Source organism: Capra hircus, chromosome 5 (assembly GCF_001704415.2).
Source record: "Capra hircus breed San Clemente chromosome 5, ASM170441v1, whole genome shotgun sequence".
Classification (NCBI taxonomy): Eukaryota; Metazoa; Chordata; class Mammalia; order Artiodactyla; family Bovidae; genus Capra; species Capra hircus.
Genome location: NC_030812.1, coordinates 104540949 through 104553729, shown reverse-complemented (window position 1 = coordinate 104553729; position 12781 = coordinate 104540949). Strand labels below are relative to the sequence as shown.

Here is a 12781-nt window from a genome sequence, read left to right as displayed (position 1 = left end):
AGAACTGGACATGGAACAACAGACTGGTTCCAAATAGGAAAAGGAGGACGTCAAGGCTGTATATTGTCACCCTGCTTATTTAGGTTACATGCAGAGTACATCATGAGAAACGCTAGGCTGGAAGAAGCACAAGCTGGAATCAAGATCGCCAGGAGAAATATCAAGAACCTCAGATATGCAGATGACACCACCCTTATGGCAGAAAGTGAAGAGGAACTAAAAAGCCTCTTGATGAAAGTGGAAGTAGAGAGTGAAAAAGTTGGCTTAAAGCTCAACATTCAGAAAACGAAGATCGTGGCATCTGGTCCCATCACTTCCTGGGAAATAGATGGGGAAACAGTGGAAACAGTGTCAGACTTTATTTTTTTGGGTTCCAAAATCACTGCAGATGGTGACTGCAGCCATGAAATTAAAAGACGCTTACTCCTTGGAAGAAAAGTTATGATCAACCTAGATAGCATATTCAAAAGCAGAGACATTACTTTGCCAACAAAGGTCCGTCTAGTCAAGGCTATGGTTTTTCCAGTGGTCATGTATGAATGTGAGAGTTGGACTGTGAAGAAAGCTGAGCACAGAAGAATTGATGCTTTTGACCTGTGGTGTTGGAGAAGACTCTTGAGAGTTCCTTGGACTGCAAGGAGAGCCAACCAGTCCATTCTGAAGATCAGCCCTGGGATTTCTTTGGAAGAAATGATGCTAAAGCTGAAACTCTAGTACTTTGGACACCTCATGCTAAGGGTTGACTCATTGGAAAAGGCTCTAATGCTGGGAGGGATTGGGGGCAGTAGGAGAAGGGGACGACAGAGGATGAGATGGCTGGATGGCATCACTGACTTGATGGACACGAGTCTGAGTGAACTCCAGGAGTTGGTGATGGACAGGGAGGCCTGGTGTGCTGCGATTCATGGGGTCGCAGTCGGACACGACTGAGCGACTGAACTGAACTGAATGATGTCACTAAGCTACTGAAAAAGTCTTTCCCAAGATACATTTCACCAGAACAAGACTTCACAGGTGAACAGAAAATGGCAAGGATGTTTCTGACTTTGTGAACTTGCCAGGAATGACAGTGAGCCTGGTATGCCATGATGCTGTGTACCGCTTGCTGATACCCATTCAATTTTACCTAAACGGGAAAACTCAATGCTGAAGGAAATCAACCCTGAATATTCATTGGAAGGACTGATGCTGAAGTTGAATCTCCAATACTTTGGCCACCTGAGGCGAAGAGCTGACTCAGTGGAAAAGACTCTGAAGCTGGGGAAGATTGAGAGCGGGAGAAAGGGACGACAGAGGATGAGACGGTTGGATGGCATCACTGACTCAAGGCATGTGAGTTTGAACAAACTCCGGGAGATAATGAAGGACAGGGAAGCCTGGCTGCAGTCCAGGGGGGCGCAAAGAGTTGGACATGACTGAGCAAATGAAGAACAGCAGCAACAGAAGAGATATTCTTCACCGAAAACCTGAACAACAGGCCTGAGGAGCCACCCTCTCGGTTCTGCTCATTCTTTCAGCGCAGCTCGGCTGAATCTTCTGAGGGCCTCTGAAACAGGCCTCTTTCCATGAATTCGTCTTTCCTTTGTGGAACGTTTTTTCCCTCCTTGTGAGACTCAGCCAGGATCCAACTTCAGTGACACAGACAGCGAGTGCTTTGCCAGGAGGAGATCAGCTCAGCCAGCGCCCAGCAACCTAAGCTGCGTTTCCCTTCAAATTCCTCTTCATGCCTCTCCCCCATTCCAGTCACACTGCCATGCCGCGGAACAGCTGGGGCCACCCTTTCCCACTGCAGCAAGCTTACAGCCTTGCTGGGTTTTGAGTACGTAAGGGGCAGAGACCTCAGGCTGTCTCTGCCTCATCTCCAGGGCGTGCTTTTAAAGCCTTGAGGGCCTCATCATCTGTCCTCGGGATCCTTAACTGTACAAATTGAGAAGCTGAAGCTCACCGAGACGGTCTTTGCCACTGTCCCAGTCTGCACTGAGGCCCCGGGGTCTGCAGTATCCCGACGGCCCTTTCAGTTTGCTTTTCCCAGCTTCCTGGTGGTGTTGCACCGTCTCCCTTCGCTCCACCCCTGCTCCCATCTGGACCTCATACGGTGGGCGCTCTTCCTCTTCTCAGCCTGCCAAGCCACCTCCTCCTTGTCATTCATGGAGTGTCTGAAACCACTTCCATCCAAGAAGCCTCCAAAAACACGCGGGGTAGTCTTAATCTCATCCGTCTCCGTTCAAACGCAACACCACAGACTTCCTCATCTACCGCTGCACTAAAATCCCTACCATTTGGTACTTTTAACTACACACTTGTGACCAGCTTAGTGTGTGGTGTGTCTTTGTAAGAATGGAACTCTGCTCAATGTTATGTGGCAGCCTGGATGGGAGGGGAGTTTGGGGGAGAATGGATACATGTGTATGTATGGCTGAGTCACTCTGCTATCCACCTGAAACCACCACAACATTGCTAATCCGCTATACCCCAACACAAACTATAAAGTTAGAAAAGAGATGGTGTGCAGCATCACTGCTTGATCTTTCCAGTCTTGGCTGTCCAGTCGCTAAGTCCTGTCTGACTCTGCAACCTTGTGGACTGTATGGACTGCAGCCCCCCACAGAAGCTGGCATCTGCTAATCCCAAACAATTTATTAAATAGGCACAAATCTTAACTGGTTTTCTTTTGAGGCAGACCATTTTTACAGTCTTTATTGAACCTGCTACAATATTGCTTCTGTCTTACATTTTGGTTTTTTTGGCCACGAGGCACGGGGGATCTTTGCTTCTGACCAGGGAGCGGACCCGTACACTTTGCACTGGAAGGTGAAGTCTTAACCACTGGACCCCCAGAGAAGTCGAATGTTAACGCCTTTTATTGATCACACTACACCCACCTCCAATTTGACCTGTCACAGTACGAACCCCAGCAGTCTCTGACCCCGTACCAGCACACCCCGTTTTCTCCCTACCTTGCTCTGTGTTAGCATCAGCTGCAATGGTAGCATTCGTGCTTGGAAGACAATCTCTTGCTCCAAGGGCCAAACACCTACCCTCTTCTCGGTGGGACCGCCAGGCTCTTTGGAAAAGGGTTTGTAAAGTGTTAATGAGCTGTGGACCCAGCCCGGAGTGGTGTTCTCCTCGGGGCTGTTATTGGACAGTTGCTGCCTTGAGTAGATCAACACACATTCTGTGTTATGAGAAAGCACTGTCTCTGCCAAATGTGTCTGTGATTATGTGTAGGCAGGCGTACCAATAAGAGTGCTTTTTGTTTCTTGCGGCTTCCAAGATGGCCCTGGTGGTAAAGAACCTGCCTGCCGATGCAGGAGGCGTAAGAGACGCACGTTCAGTCCCTGGGTGGGGAAGATTCCCTGGAGGAGGGCATGGTAACCAACTCCAGTATTCCTGCCTGGAGCGTTCTAGCCTGTCAGGCTCTGTTGTCCATGGGATCACAAAGAGTGAGACATGGCTCAGTGACTCACTAATAAGCCTTGTACCAGGATATGATTCAAACTTTTGGAAAAGTCAAGTATTTCCATGAAATTGTAGTGAATAATCTCCTACATCAAATGCCCATGTGTGAAACAGAGAAAGTTTTAACTCACTAATATTCACAGATAGGATAGTAGGGAAAAAAAAAAAACGTTCTTTTTTTCCATAAACAGAGCTTAAGAATGAATGTATAAGTAAGGGGCTGATCACCAGTCTGTACAACATATGGGTTTTTGGAATGTTTAGCAGACGTTTATCATGATGGGATTTGGGTTGCAAGTTCTCTTTCTGGGCATCTTGACAGGATCCCAGCATCTTCTTCAGCGTGTTGATCTGTGGGGGCTCAGTGCTTGGAGGTCAAGGTCAGTGTCGATGACACCCGGAAGATCTGGGGAAGCATGTTACTAAGTTGGTAAAACATCTCTTCAGAAATACTCTGTAAGAGGTAACAAAAAAAAAAAAAAAAAGAGTTTGCATTTGTTAAACTATCAGTGATTTTTAAAAAATGTTTAAAGTGTTTTAAAATATGGAAGTAATGCAAGTAGTTCTGGACACGAGGTGGAATGTGAGAACCTCATCTTTGGGAACTGATTCGACTGCATGGCTCTGGGCAGGGGCGTTTCTCTGAGAACCCACACTGTGGCCGCCAAGCAGGAAGCCTGATTACCAGAAAAAGCCCTCAATAATACTAGTGTAATCAGAGATAAAAGTACCACTCGTTGCGCTGAATTCTACACAGAAGACAGAATCGTTTCCTGCTCGTGTCCTCCTTTATGAACTCTTTAGACTCTATATAACATAAATGTGGGGGAAAAAACGGAAAGAAGAGTCAAGTTCAGCTTTGGGTTAAATCAAAGAACCCTTGAGTGGTAGATGCTAATGTTTTCAACAGTAAACGGAGTGCCTTGATGGCTCCAAACACTTCTCCCTCTGAAACACAGAAAGCCGTGAGCATTTGTTGGAGAAGACTCTTGAGAGTCCCTTGGACTGCAAGGAGATCCAACCAGTCCATTCTGAAGGAGATCAACCCTGGGATTTCTTTGGAAGGAATGATGCTAAAAGCTAAAACTCCAGTACTTTGGCCACCTCATGCAAAGAGTTGACTCATTGGAAAAGACTGTGATGCTGGGAGGGATTGGGGGCAGGAGGAGAAGGGGACGACCGAGGATGAGATGGCTGGATGGCATCACCGACTCTATGGACGCGAGTCTGAGTGAACTCCGGGAGTTGGTGATGGACAGGGAGGCCTGGTGTGCTGCGATTCATGGGGTTGCAAAGAGTCAGACACGACTGAGCGACTAAACTGAAATGAATTGAACGAGATGAGGGCGGGGCTTCCCTCCCCACTGTTTCCCTACTGTTCTTTCTGTGAACATTAGTGAGTTAAAACTTTCTCGGTGGGTAGCCACTCCAGTATTCTTGCCTGGAGAATCCCATGGACAGAGGATCCTGGCGGGCTGCAGTCCATGGGGTCGTGAATAGTCGGACGTGACTGAGAGATTAAACAACGATGACCATGCTGTGTGCAGGGCAGTGTGCCTAGCCACGTCTGTAAGGAATACTACAGCAGAGCTGGATGGGGCTGAGATCTACCCAGGTAACACACCTGCGGCACCAGAAACTGCACTGTCCTAGAAATCCCTCCGTCCCACGAGGCCATTTCCATCATGAAACCTGGAACAGAGCAACAAACGTGGCTGAATGATGAGTTTTGGTCTTCAAGCCTACCTGTCCTTTACTGAAAGTAAACTGGATGTTTACAGTCAGGCTACCTGTCTTCACGTTTTAGGTACCCACTTCCCTGTGGGAGAGACTAAGACTGAGGGCCAGATACACTTCTGTAATCCTTAATTCTCCACACCAGCACGGTTTCACACAGTGCTGTCAAAACACCTGGAATGATCATTTCTCGAGTTCTATTTTGTTTCCACACAACAAAGCCAAAGCAGGTCATTAAAGATTCCTTAAACATGTGGTTCTATTTTCTTTTCGGGAAAATGAAAGGTAGCTGAGAGTAAGTTCTATCAATGTTCAAATATTGTTGCATTTCAAGAGGGTTGGAGACGTCCCTGGTGGCCTAATGGTTAGGACTGGGTGCTTTTCACTGCTGCAGCCCAGGTTCAAGCTTTGGTCGGGGAACTGAGATCTTACAAACTGCATAGCGTGACCCGAAACAAACAAAAAAGATGGCTGGAGATTTTATTTTGTGATTGGAAAAGGTTAAAAAGTCCATTATGAAGGATTTGCTCATTAAACCATTTAACTGGGGCACCAGATGACTGGGGCACAGTCCAGTTCTTTCACCTGGTTTGCTCGACTGTCAAGATTTTCGAGGAAGAAATACAGGTCCTTGTTGTTAAATATCAGGTGGTATCTTACCTTTGACACACTTAAACACAAGTTCCGCTCTCCTTAAGCACCATGGTATAGTCATTTCCTAAAAACAGAAACAAAATAAATCATGTGATTTTGATAGGACTTTGCAGGAAAAAAATACCTAACTAACCTGTGCTTTTCAAAGTGGAAACGGCGGCTACGTTTGTGGAGGGAGCAGTGGAGAGAATGTGGGTTACGTGGCTGGACGAGAGCCTGGGTGCTGGCTGGTGCCATTCTGCTTCATCACCTGGGCCCTGCTGATGTCGGTGGTCAGTCGGGGAACGTGCAATCTATGTTTCTGTGTGCTCTTCCCGAGGTGTATTATACACTAAGAAAGGTTAGAAGGGCTTCACGGATGGCTCAGTGGTAAAGGATCCGCCTGCCAATGCAGGAGACGTGGGTTTTCGATCCCTGGGTTAGGAAGATCCCCTGGAGAAAGAAATGGCAACCCATTCCAGTATTCTTGCCTGGAAAACCCCATGGACGGAGGAGCCTAGTGGGCCACAGTACAGGGGGTCGCAAAAGAATCGGACGTGGCTGAGTGAGTAAATAACAACGAAAAGTTAAAAACAAAGATCATCATCTACGTCTACCACAACCATTACAACTAAAACCTGGTGAGTCCCAAACGAGTCAACAAGTTCACAGCACAAATAAGAGGAAGAGTCAGGAACTCGGGGTTCGTGACCTGCAGGTTCACTCCCCGTCTGTCAGGTTAGACTGATTCCAGGATGACACTGTCTTCAGATCGCAAAGGTCTACAGGGATAGAACTGCTAAGAGCAGGATGTCTTCCTTCTGGCCGATGGATTATTTTTTCCTTTTTTTTTTTTTAAATTGCAGTTCATTTTATCAACCCCAGGACAGGACCATTTCCGACAGTGGTGTCACCTCACATGCGCTGCAGTGTGGGCGTGAGTGTGGCAAGCGTGTCTGTCACAGGACGAAAACAAGAGACGAAATGCTGTGGGACCCTTTCGTGAAAGCTAAGGCAAACACCGCCTCTATATCCTGGGCAGTGTCGTCTGAGTTTGCAGGGTAGACTCTGTGACCTGAATGGATGTTTAAACACGACCGATGGGAGGAGTGCGGCTTGATATACCACTGTGAATTAAAACGGGACTCTGGATGCAGACTTAATGTCCTGCAGCTGGCCGTCCCGATTTAAGACATGAAACCTTCATTACACCGTGGGAGAGGGCACACTGCTAGTGTCAGATGTCTGGGAGTGAGGCCGAACTTGGTGACTTTTGGAAATGCTGCCTTTGAGGTTGTTTCCCACCTACATAGAACCATTTTTATAAACTGGTTAACCAGGAGTCCAGCTGCAGGCATGTCCGGATACTTTCGTGGGGCTGGACCACGTCACAAACTTTCTTTGTTCCTCCCCAAAGACTCTGCTATAGATGGGCTGGTTTGTGATGAGAAGGATGGCTAACAGTTCCTGGTGGGACTGAAACGTTATAAAGCGACAGTGGAAGGAAAGAAAACACCACACGTTGGTCAGTCACTCCCTACTGCCGTATCAGGTACCACTGAGGCTGAGACTGAGAACACGGGCGCACCTCTCATTAAATGGACTCAGAGTTCTCTTAATCAAAACGGTGCATGTCTGGTAAAAACACAAACGGATGGTCAGTGGGAAATCATCTAAACCACCACCTTGTCTTACATGGACTCGAGCTGTGTGTGTGTTTATACAGAGAACTGCATTTAAAGTGAGGCCTCCTGAATACGATGAGTCTAAGCGGGGACTCAGTCACTCTGAAAAGTACAACATAAAATCTGCACTGTTTCTTTACGGTAAGAGGGTTTACACACATCTGCTACTCTGGTAAATAACTTTTAATAATCAAGGAGTGAGCACCCTTCTTTCACAATCTGTCCTTGCCGGCTAGCCATTTTGCTTTTTAAACAATGCCACTCAAAACCAGCAGCACTGTGCTGCTGATATGGGCCCTTCACCCCGTTGGCCATGGGCTCTCCCGGAAGGACCGGCTGGCACCTGTCTGCCTGGAGGCTGTTTCGCTCCTCCAGACTCTCTTACTAAGGTTGGATTTAACCTCTGTATTATGTCCACAACTTATCCCCTCTAACTAGCTTTCATGGAGGGGAGAGAAGAAAGCACGAGAGAAAGCAGTCATGGAAAGAGAGTTTTTTTTAAAATTTAAAACCGTAAAATATAGTCCATAGCAAAAGGAGCGAACAATTGTGCCACACTTTAGTTGTAGAAGCCGCCAGCATGTGCATTATAGCAACAGTGTCCTTGAGAACCTGGTAAAAGGGGGCTGGCTTCTTCCTGCCAACGAGCAAGCATCTCTTTCTATTGCCTGTCAATGCCTACTCGGAGAATGCTAAGTAATTTTAGTGGTAGTCTAGGCCAATACAAATGTGGAGGTAAACCTGCCGCTGCTGCTGCTAATTCGCTCCAGTCGTGTCCGACTCTGTGCGACCCCAGAGATGGCAGCCCACCAGGCTCCCCCGTCCCTGGGATTCTCCAGGCAAGAACACTGGAGTGGGTTTCCATTTCCTTCTCCAATGCATGAAAGTGAAAAGTGAAAGGGAAGTTGCTCAGTCGTGTCTGACTCTTAGCGATCCCATGGACTGCAGCCCACCAGGCTCCTCCATCCATGGGATTTTCCAGGCAAGAGCACTGGAGTGGGTGCCATGCCTTCTCCACAAATGTAAAGCGGATGATGCTTATTCTACAGTGTTGCCACATTCTCAGAAAACGCCGGCACTCTTCCCACCTGCTCACCTCTGACATATCGTGCACCAGCAGAAGGGGGATACTGACGGTCGTGATGTCGTGGGTACAGCAAACCTTGAGGATGTTTCGGAGCCCCATGATGGCGGGGTCCCGAGCAGTGATGTTTCCTGATTTCACGTTGTCATCCACACAAAGGTGGAATGCGACATGTATTTCTGAGAGGTTAGAGTGCCGCGTGATGTAAAATTCTCCTGTGAACAGCAGATAACAGTCGTGACTTTCAGAAACACAAAGAGTGTTCACTAGTGGGCTTCAGAGACGACTGTGACGGGCAGCCAGTGTGCTGAACCCAGCGGAGGAGTTTATCAGGGACCTGTGTGGAACTCAGGAAGCAAACAGAATTAGCACCAGTTAATCCTTGGAAAGAAGGTGATGGGAAAGAGAGGTGATGGCCGAACTCATCTTAGGTTCATGCATTGGTATGAAGAGACCACCAAGCAGTGAGTAAATCAAACGAGTGCCCATCATCACAATTTTGATGTAAATGCTCACAGTGCCCTAATTCACTCAAAACCAACATGTCAAGACAGGCTACTTGAAGAGCTGTCTCCCCTACACCCTGCATCTGCTCTTCTCCATCTCAGTTTAGGGGCCCAGTTTCCTTCCGTTAGCTGCAAAGGCAGAAACACACGAATTGGCCTTCATTACTTTCCTTTTCTCAGGACATCCTCCCCAATCCAATTCGCCACCAACTATTTTCAGTGTTGTTGTTGTTCAGTCGCTAAGCTCCGTCCAACTCTTTGAGACCCCATGGATTGTAGCACGACAGGCTTCCCTGCCTTCCACTATCCCCTGGAGTTTGCTCAAATTCACGTCCATTGAGTCCGTGATGCTCTCTCTTCCTCTGCCACCCCCTTCTCCTTCTGCCTTCAGTCTTTCCCATCATCAGGGTCTTTTTCCAGTGAGTTGGCTCTTCACATCAGGTGTCCAAAGTATTAGAGCTTCAGCATCAGGCCTTCCAACGAAAATTCAGGGTTCATTTCCATTAAGACTGACTGGTTTGATCTCCTCGCTGTCCAAGGGACTCTCAACAGTCCAGCACCACAATTCGAAAGTATCAATTCTTTGGTGCTCAGCCTTCTTCATGGTCCGACTCTCACATCTGTATATGACTACTGGAAAAAATCATAGCTTTATCTATATGGGCCTTTGTTGGCAGGGTGATGTCTCTGCTTTTTAATATGCTGTCTAGGTTTGTCACAGCTTTCCCTCCAAGGAGTGAGTGTCTTATTTCATGGCTGTAGTCACTGCCCACAGTGATTCGGGAGGCCAAGAAAATAAACTCTGCCACTGTTTCCATTTTTTCTCCTTCTATGTGCCATGAAGTGATCTACAACAAACATCTCAAGCCTGAGCACTCCATTATCATTGCTATCACCCTCGTTCACAGCACCATCTTAATCACCTAGGTTTCGGTAACAGCCTCTGAATTAACCACTCTATTCCCATTCCTGCCCACCAACATATCATATCCACACGTACAGTTGAAATGAGTTTAAGTTTAGATCAGATTATATCACTCTCCCACTTAACATGGTCCAAAAGGCTCACACGACACTCGGAAAAAACCCCAACTATATCCTCTTGTCTCACCCTTTCCTCCTGCCCCAGCCACACGGCCTTCCTTAAGGTCTTCACACACACAGGGCTTGTTCCTGATCCAGGTCTGCTTCCTGAGGGCCCCTCCCCCACGGCTCCTGTCCAGATGACTGCTTTTCACCAATCACGTCTCAGAGCAAAAGTCACCTCCTCCCAGAAGTCTCCCTTGACTGACCCATCTGATTGACGCAGGACTCCCTCACCCCTCACTTAACTCTCTTTCACATTGTTCTGTTTAATTTTCACTTGAGCACTGAAATTCTTTTGTTATCTGTTTGTGAGGTTAAAGAGAGTACCACTGTTTACATGCCGTGACTATAAGGACTTCTGTCTCTCTCGTATACCGTTCTGTCTGTAGCTCATGGAGCTACAGGACCTGGTACACAGAAGGTACTTGGTAAACTCTGGTTTGCTGAATGGTAATCCAATGTCTTCAACCGAAAGCTTGTTTCATCAAGCCTTAACATCCAGGCTTTCTACAATCACTCCATTTCCTAGGTAGCCATGCCAGCCATTGGCTTTTATATTCTGCAGTTTCTGTCAATGTAAATAAACAGAAAATATATAAAAATAAGCTTTTATAAACACACCTGCCTCACTGGAAATTCTGAGATGTTCTTCGAGGAAAGTCCTGCTGTTGTGGAACCTAGTCTTCCATCACTAACCCACATCCCCACAAATTCCGCTCATCCTGGCCTCAAGGTCTTTATCTTAGGATTTTACTTTATATTTACTTATAAACACAGATTATGTTTAAAGTACTTAACACACGTTGGCACAGTGTTTAACAATTTCCAGTTACAAGTATACATAAGCTGTGTCACCGATAGGCCCTAGTCAAAAGTCTGGCTTTCTTTTTCCTTTGACTTTTGATACAAGAACTAGATAAGCAGTAAAAGAAATTAAAGAAAGGCCAGTGACAGGCCAAACTAGACAAAAGAAACGTTAAAAAAAAAAACTTGTTTGGCAAGAAGTGGCACGGCTGCCATTTCCCTGGCAGGCAACACGAGACGCAGACTGCTTATCAGAAACCAGGCAGGTCCCACGAAGTCCCATCTTTCAAACTCTGGCTGATGGCTTAGGCGATGGGAGTCACCATGTTGAACCTGCACAGCCAGCACAGGGGCTGACGACTGACTTAGTGCGCAAGTCAGGTGTTCCTGAGCCCCAGGCTGGCACTGCTTCATCTGACCTCCGACGACTTGTCCTGGGCCTCGTTTTACCCGTGAGGATCGTGGGGGTCTCGGCGCTGGCAGCGGTGATTGAAATAACAGAAAACGGCAGGGAAAGGGACCAGAATGGGTGTTAAGAAGATCTGGCGTCTAGCACTGACTGGTTGAGTGATTGGGCAAATCAATTCAATTTACGGATCCTCTGTACTTCATGAATTAGATGGGAAAAATAATGCCTGACTGCTTTCCTTACAAAGCTGTTTTAAGAATTAAAGAAGCTGATGTTTAATTCTTAAGATGATACAAGCTACAAGTAATTAGATAATGACGAAACAAACTCACTGGTTAAAAGAGACATAAATCAAACTCTTTCTCCGTAACTTTGAAATTGAGAAGCATTTTGTGATATGGACCCTTCTAATCTCCTGTATCCTTCCTGGCTAGGCTGGCAAGCTTTTCCCAAATGGAAACTCAGAAGCTACCAGCATGGCTCACTTGACCCTTACTCCTCCTCCTCTGATGCTGACTTATAGCACAGTCTCCTGATTTACTAGTAATAGCCAGATACTCACCTCAAGCTTTTTCCAAGAAGGACCAAGAGGGAAAATACACACAGCAGTAAAGAGTTAAGTTAAAAAAAAATCAGACATCGGTGCCTCCGGAACAGATAAGGGTGACACATTTTAAGAAAGCCATAGAATATAGGTGATTTAAATTATGCACCTACGAAGAGAGATAAGATAAATCCTGTCTCAATGAAGGTATTTTTAGATGGAGAGGAGGACAGTTTCCTGCTCCACAAAGTGGAGAACCACCTCATGGTGACGCAATTCCCACCACTTAGCATTATCCACCAGGGTGGGCTATTTGAGGTGGGCGTGCACTCGGAAGCTGACAACCACAAGCTAGCTGGCCGGGAGAGGACTGAGCACCAGGATTGCGTGGAATGTGGCCTTGGCGTCGAAAATCTGGGGAAGGAAATGGGGCCAGACAACCTGCACCTGCGACATGCGGCTGAAGAGACTTGACACAATGTCCACAGATGGGCCTTCCTGTTGCACCCTGTCTTACAAACACTGCTGAAGGTTATCAGAGGGCATGGCATCTGGAAGAGCACCGAGGGCCTGAACCTTCAGTTGGTAAGCGATATTCCCAAGAGTCACACAGGAGATTTAAAGGGAAGACAGGAAAATTTATGGGGAGACGGCAATAAAAAAGTTTCTAAATCAGATGACCTGCGTGTTCAATTATTTACATCTCTATTTACTTTTGTTTATATGTCAGAAGAAAAATGATTTATTGGCTCATTTAAGAAACTAAGAAACAATGTGTCACATAGCAAGTAATAAGAACTTACGCAACAGCTTGAGGCATTTTTCTTGTACGCA

The 12781-nt window shown here is 46.7% G+C and overlaps 1 protein-coding gene across 2 annotated transcripts in view; it reads right to left on the bottom strand.

Moving 5' to 3' along the window:
- Window positions 2670-12781, bottom strand: part of C5H12orf4 (chromosome 5 C12orf4 homolog) — a 38998-nt gene continuing 28886 nt past the window's right edge. For both annotated transcript variants that reach the window (XM_005680983.3, XM_018048613.1), the window contains 4 exons: window positions 8611-8813; window positions 5857-5914; window positions 5084-5151; window positions 2670-3913 (listed from right to left, as the gene is read on the bottom strand). In XM_005680983.3, coding sequence (XP_005681040.2) covers window positions 3821-3913; window positions 5084-5151; window positions 5857-5914; window positions 8611-8813 — 422 coding nt within the window. In that variant the 3' untranslated portion in view covers window positions 2670-3820. The remainder of the gene's footprint in view (window positions 3914-5083; window positions 5152-5856; window positions 5915-8610; window positions 8814-12781) is intronic.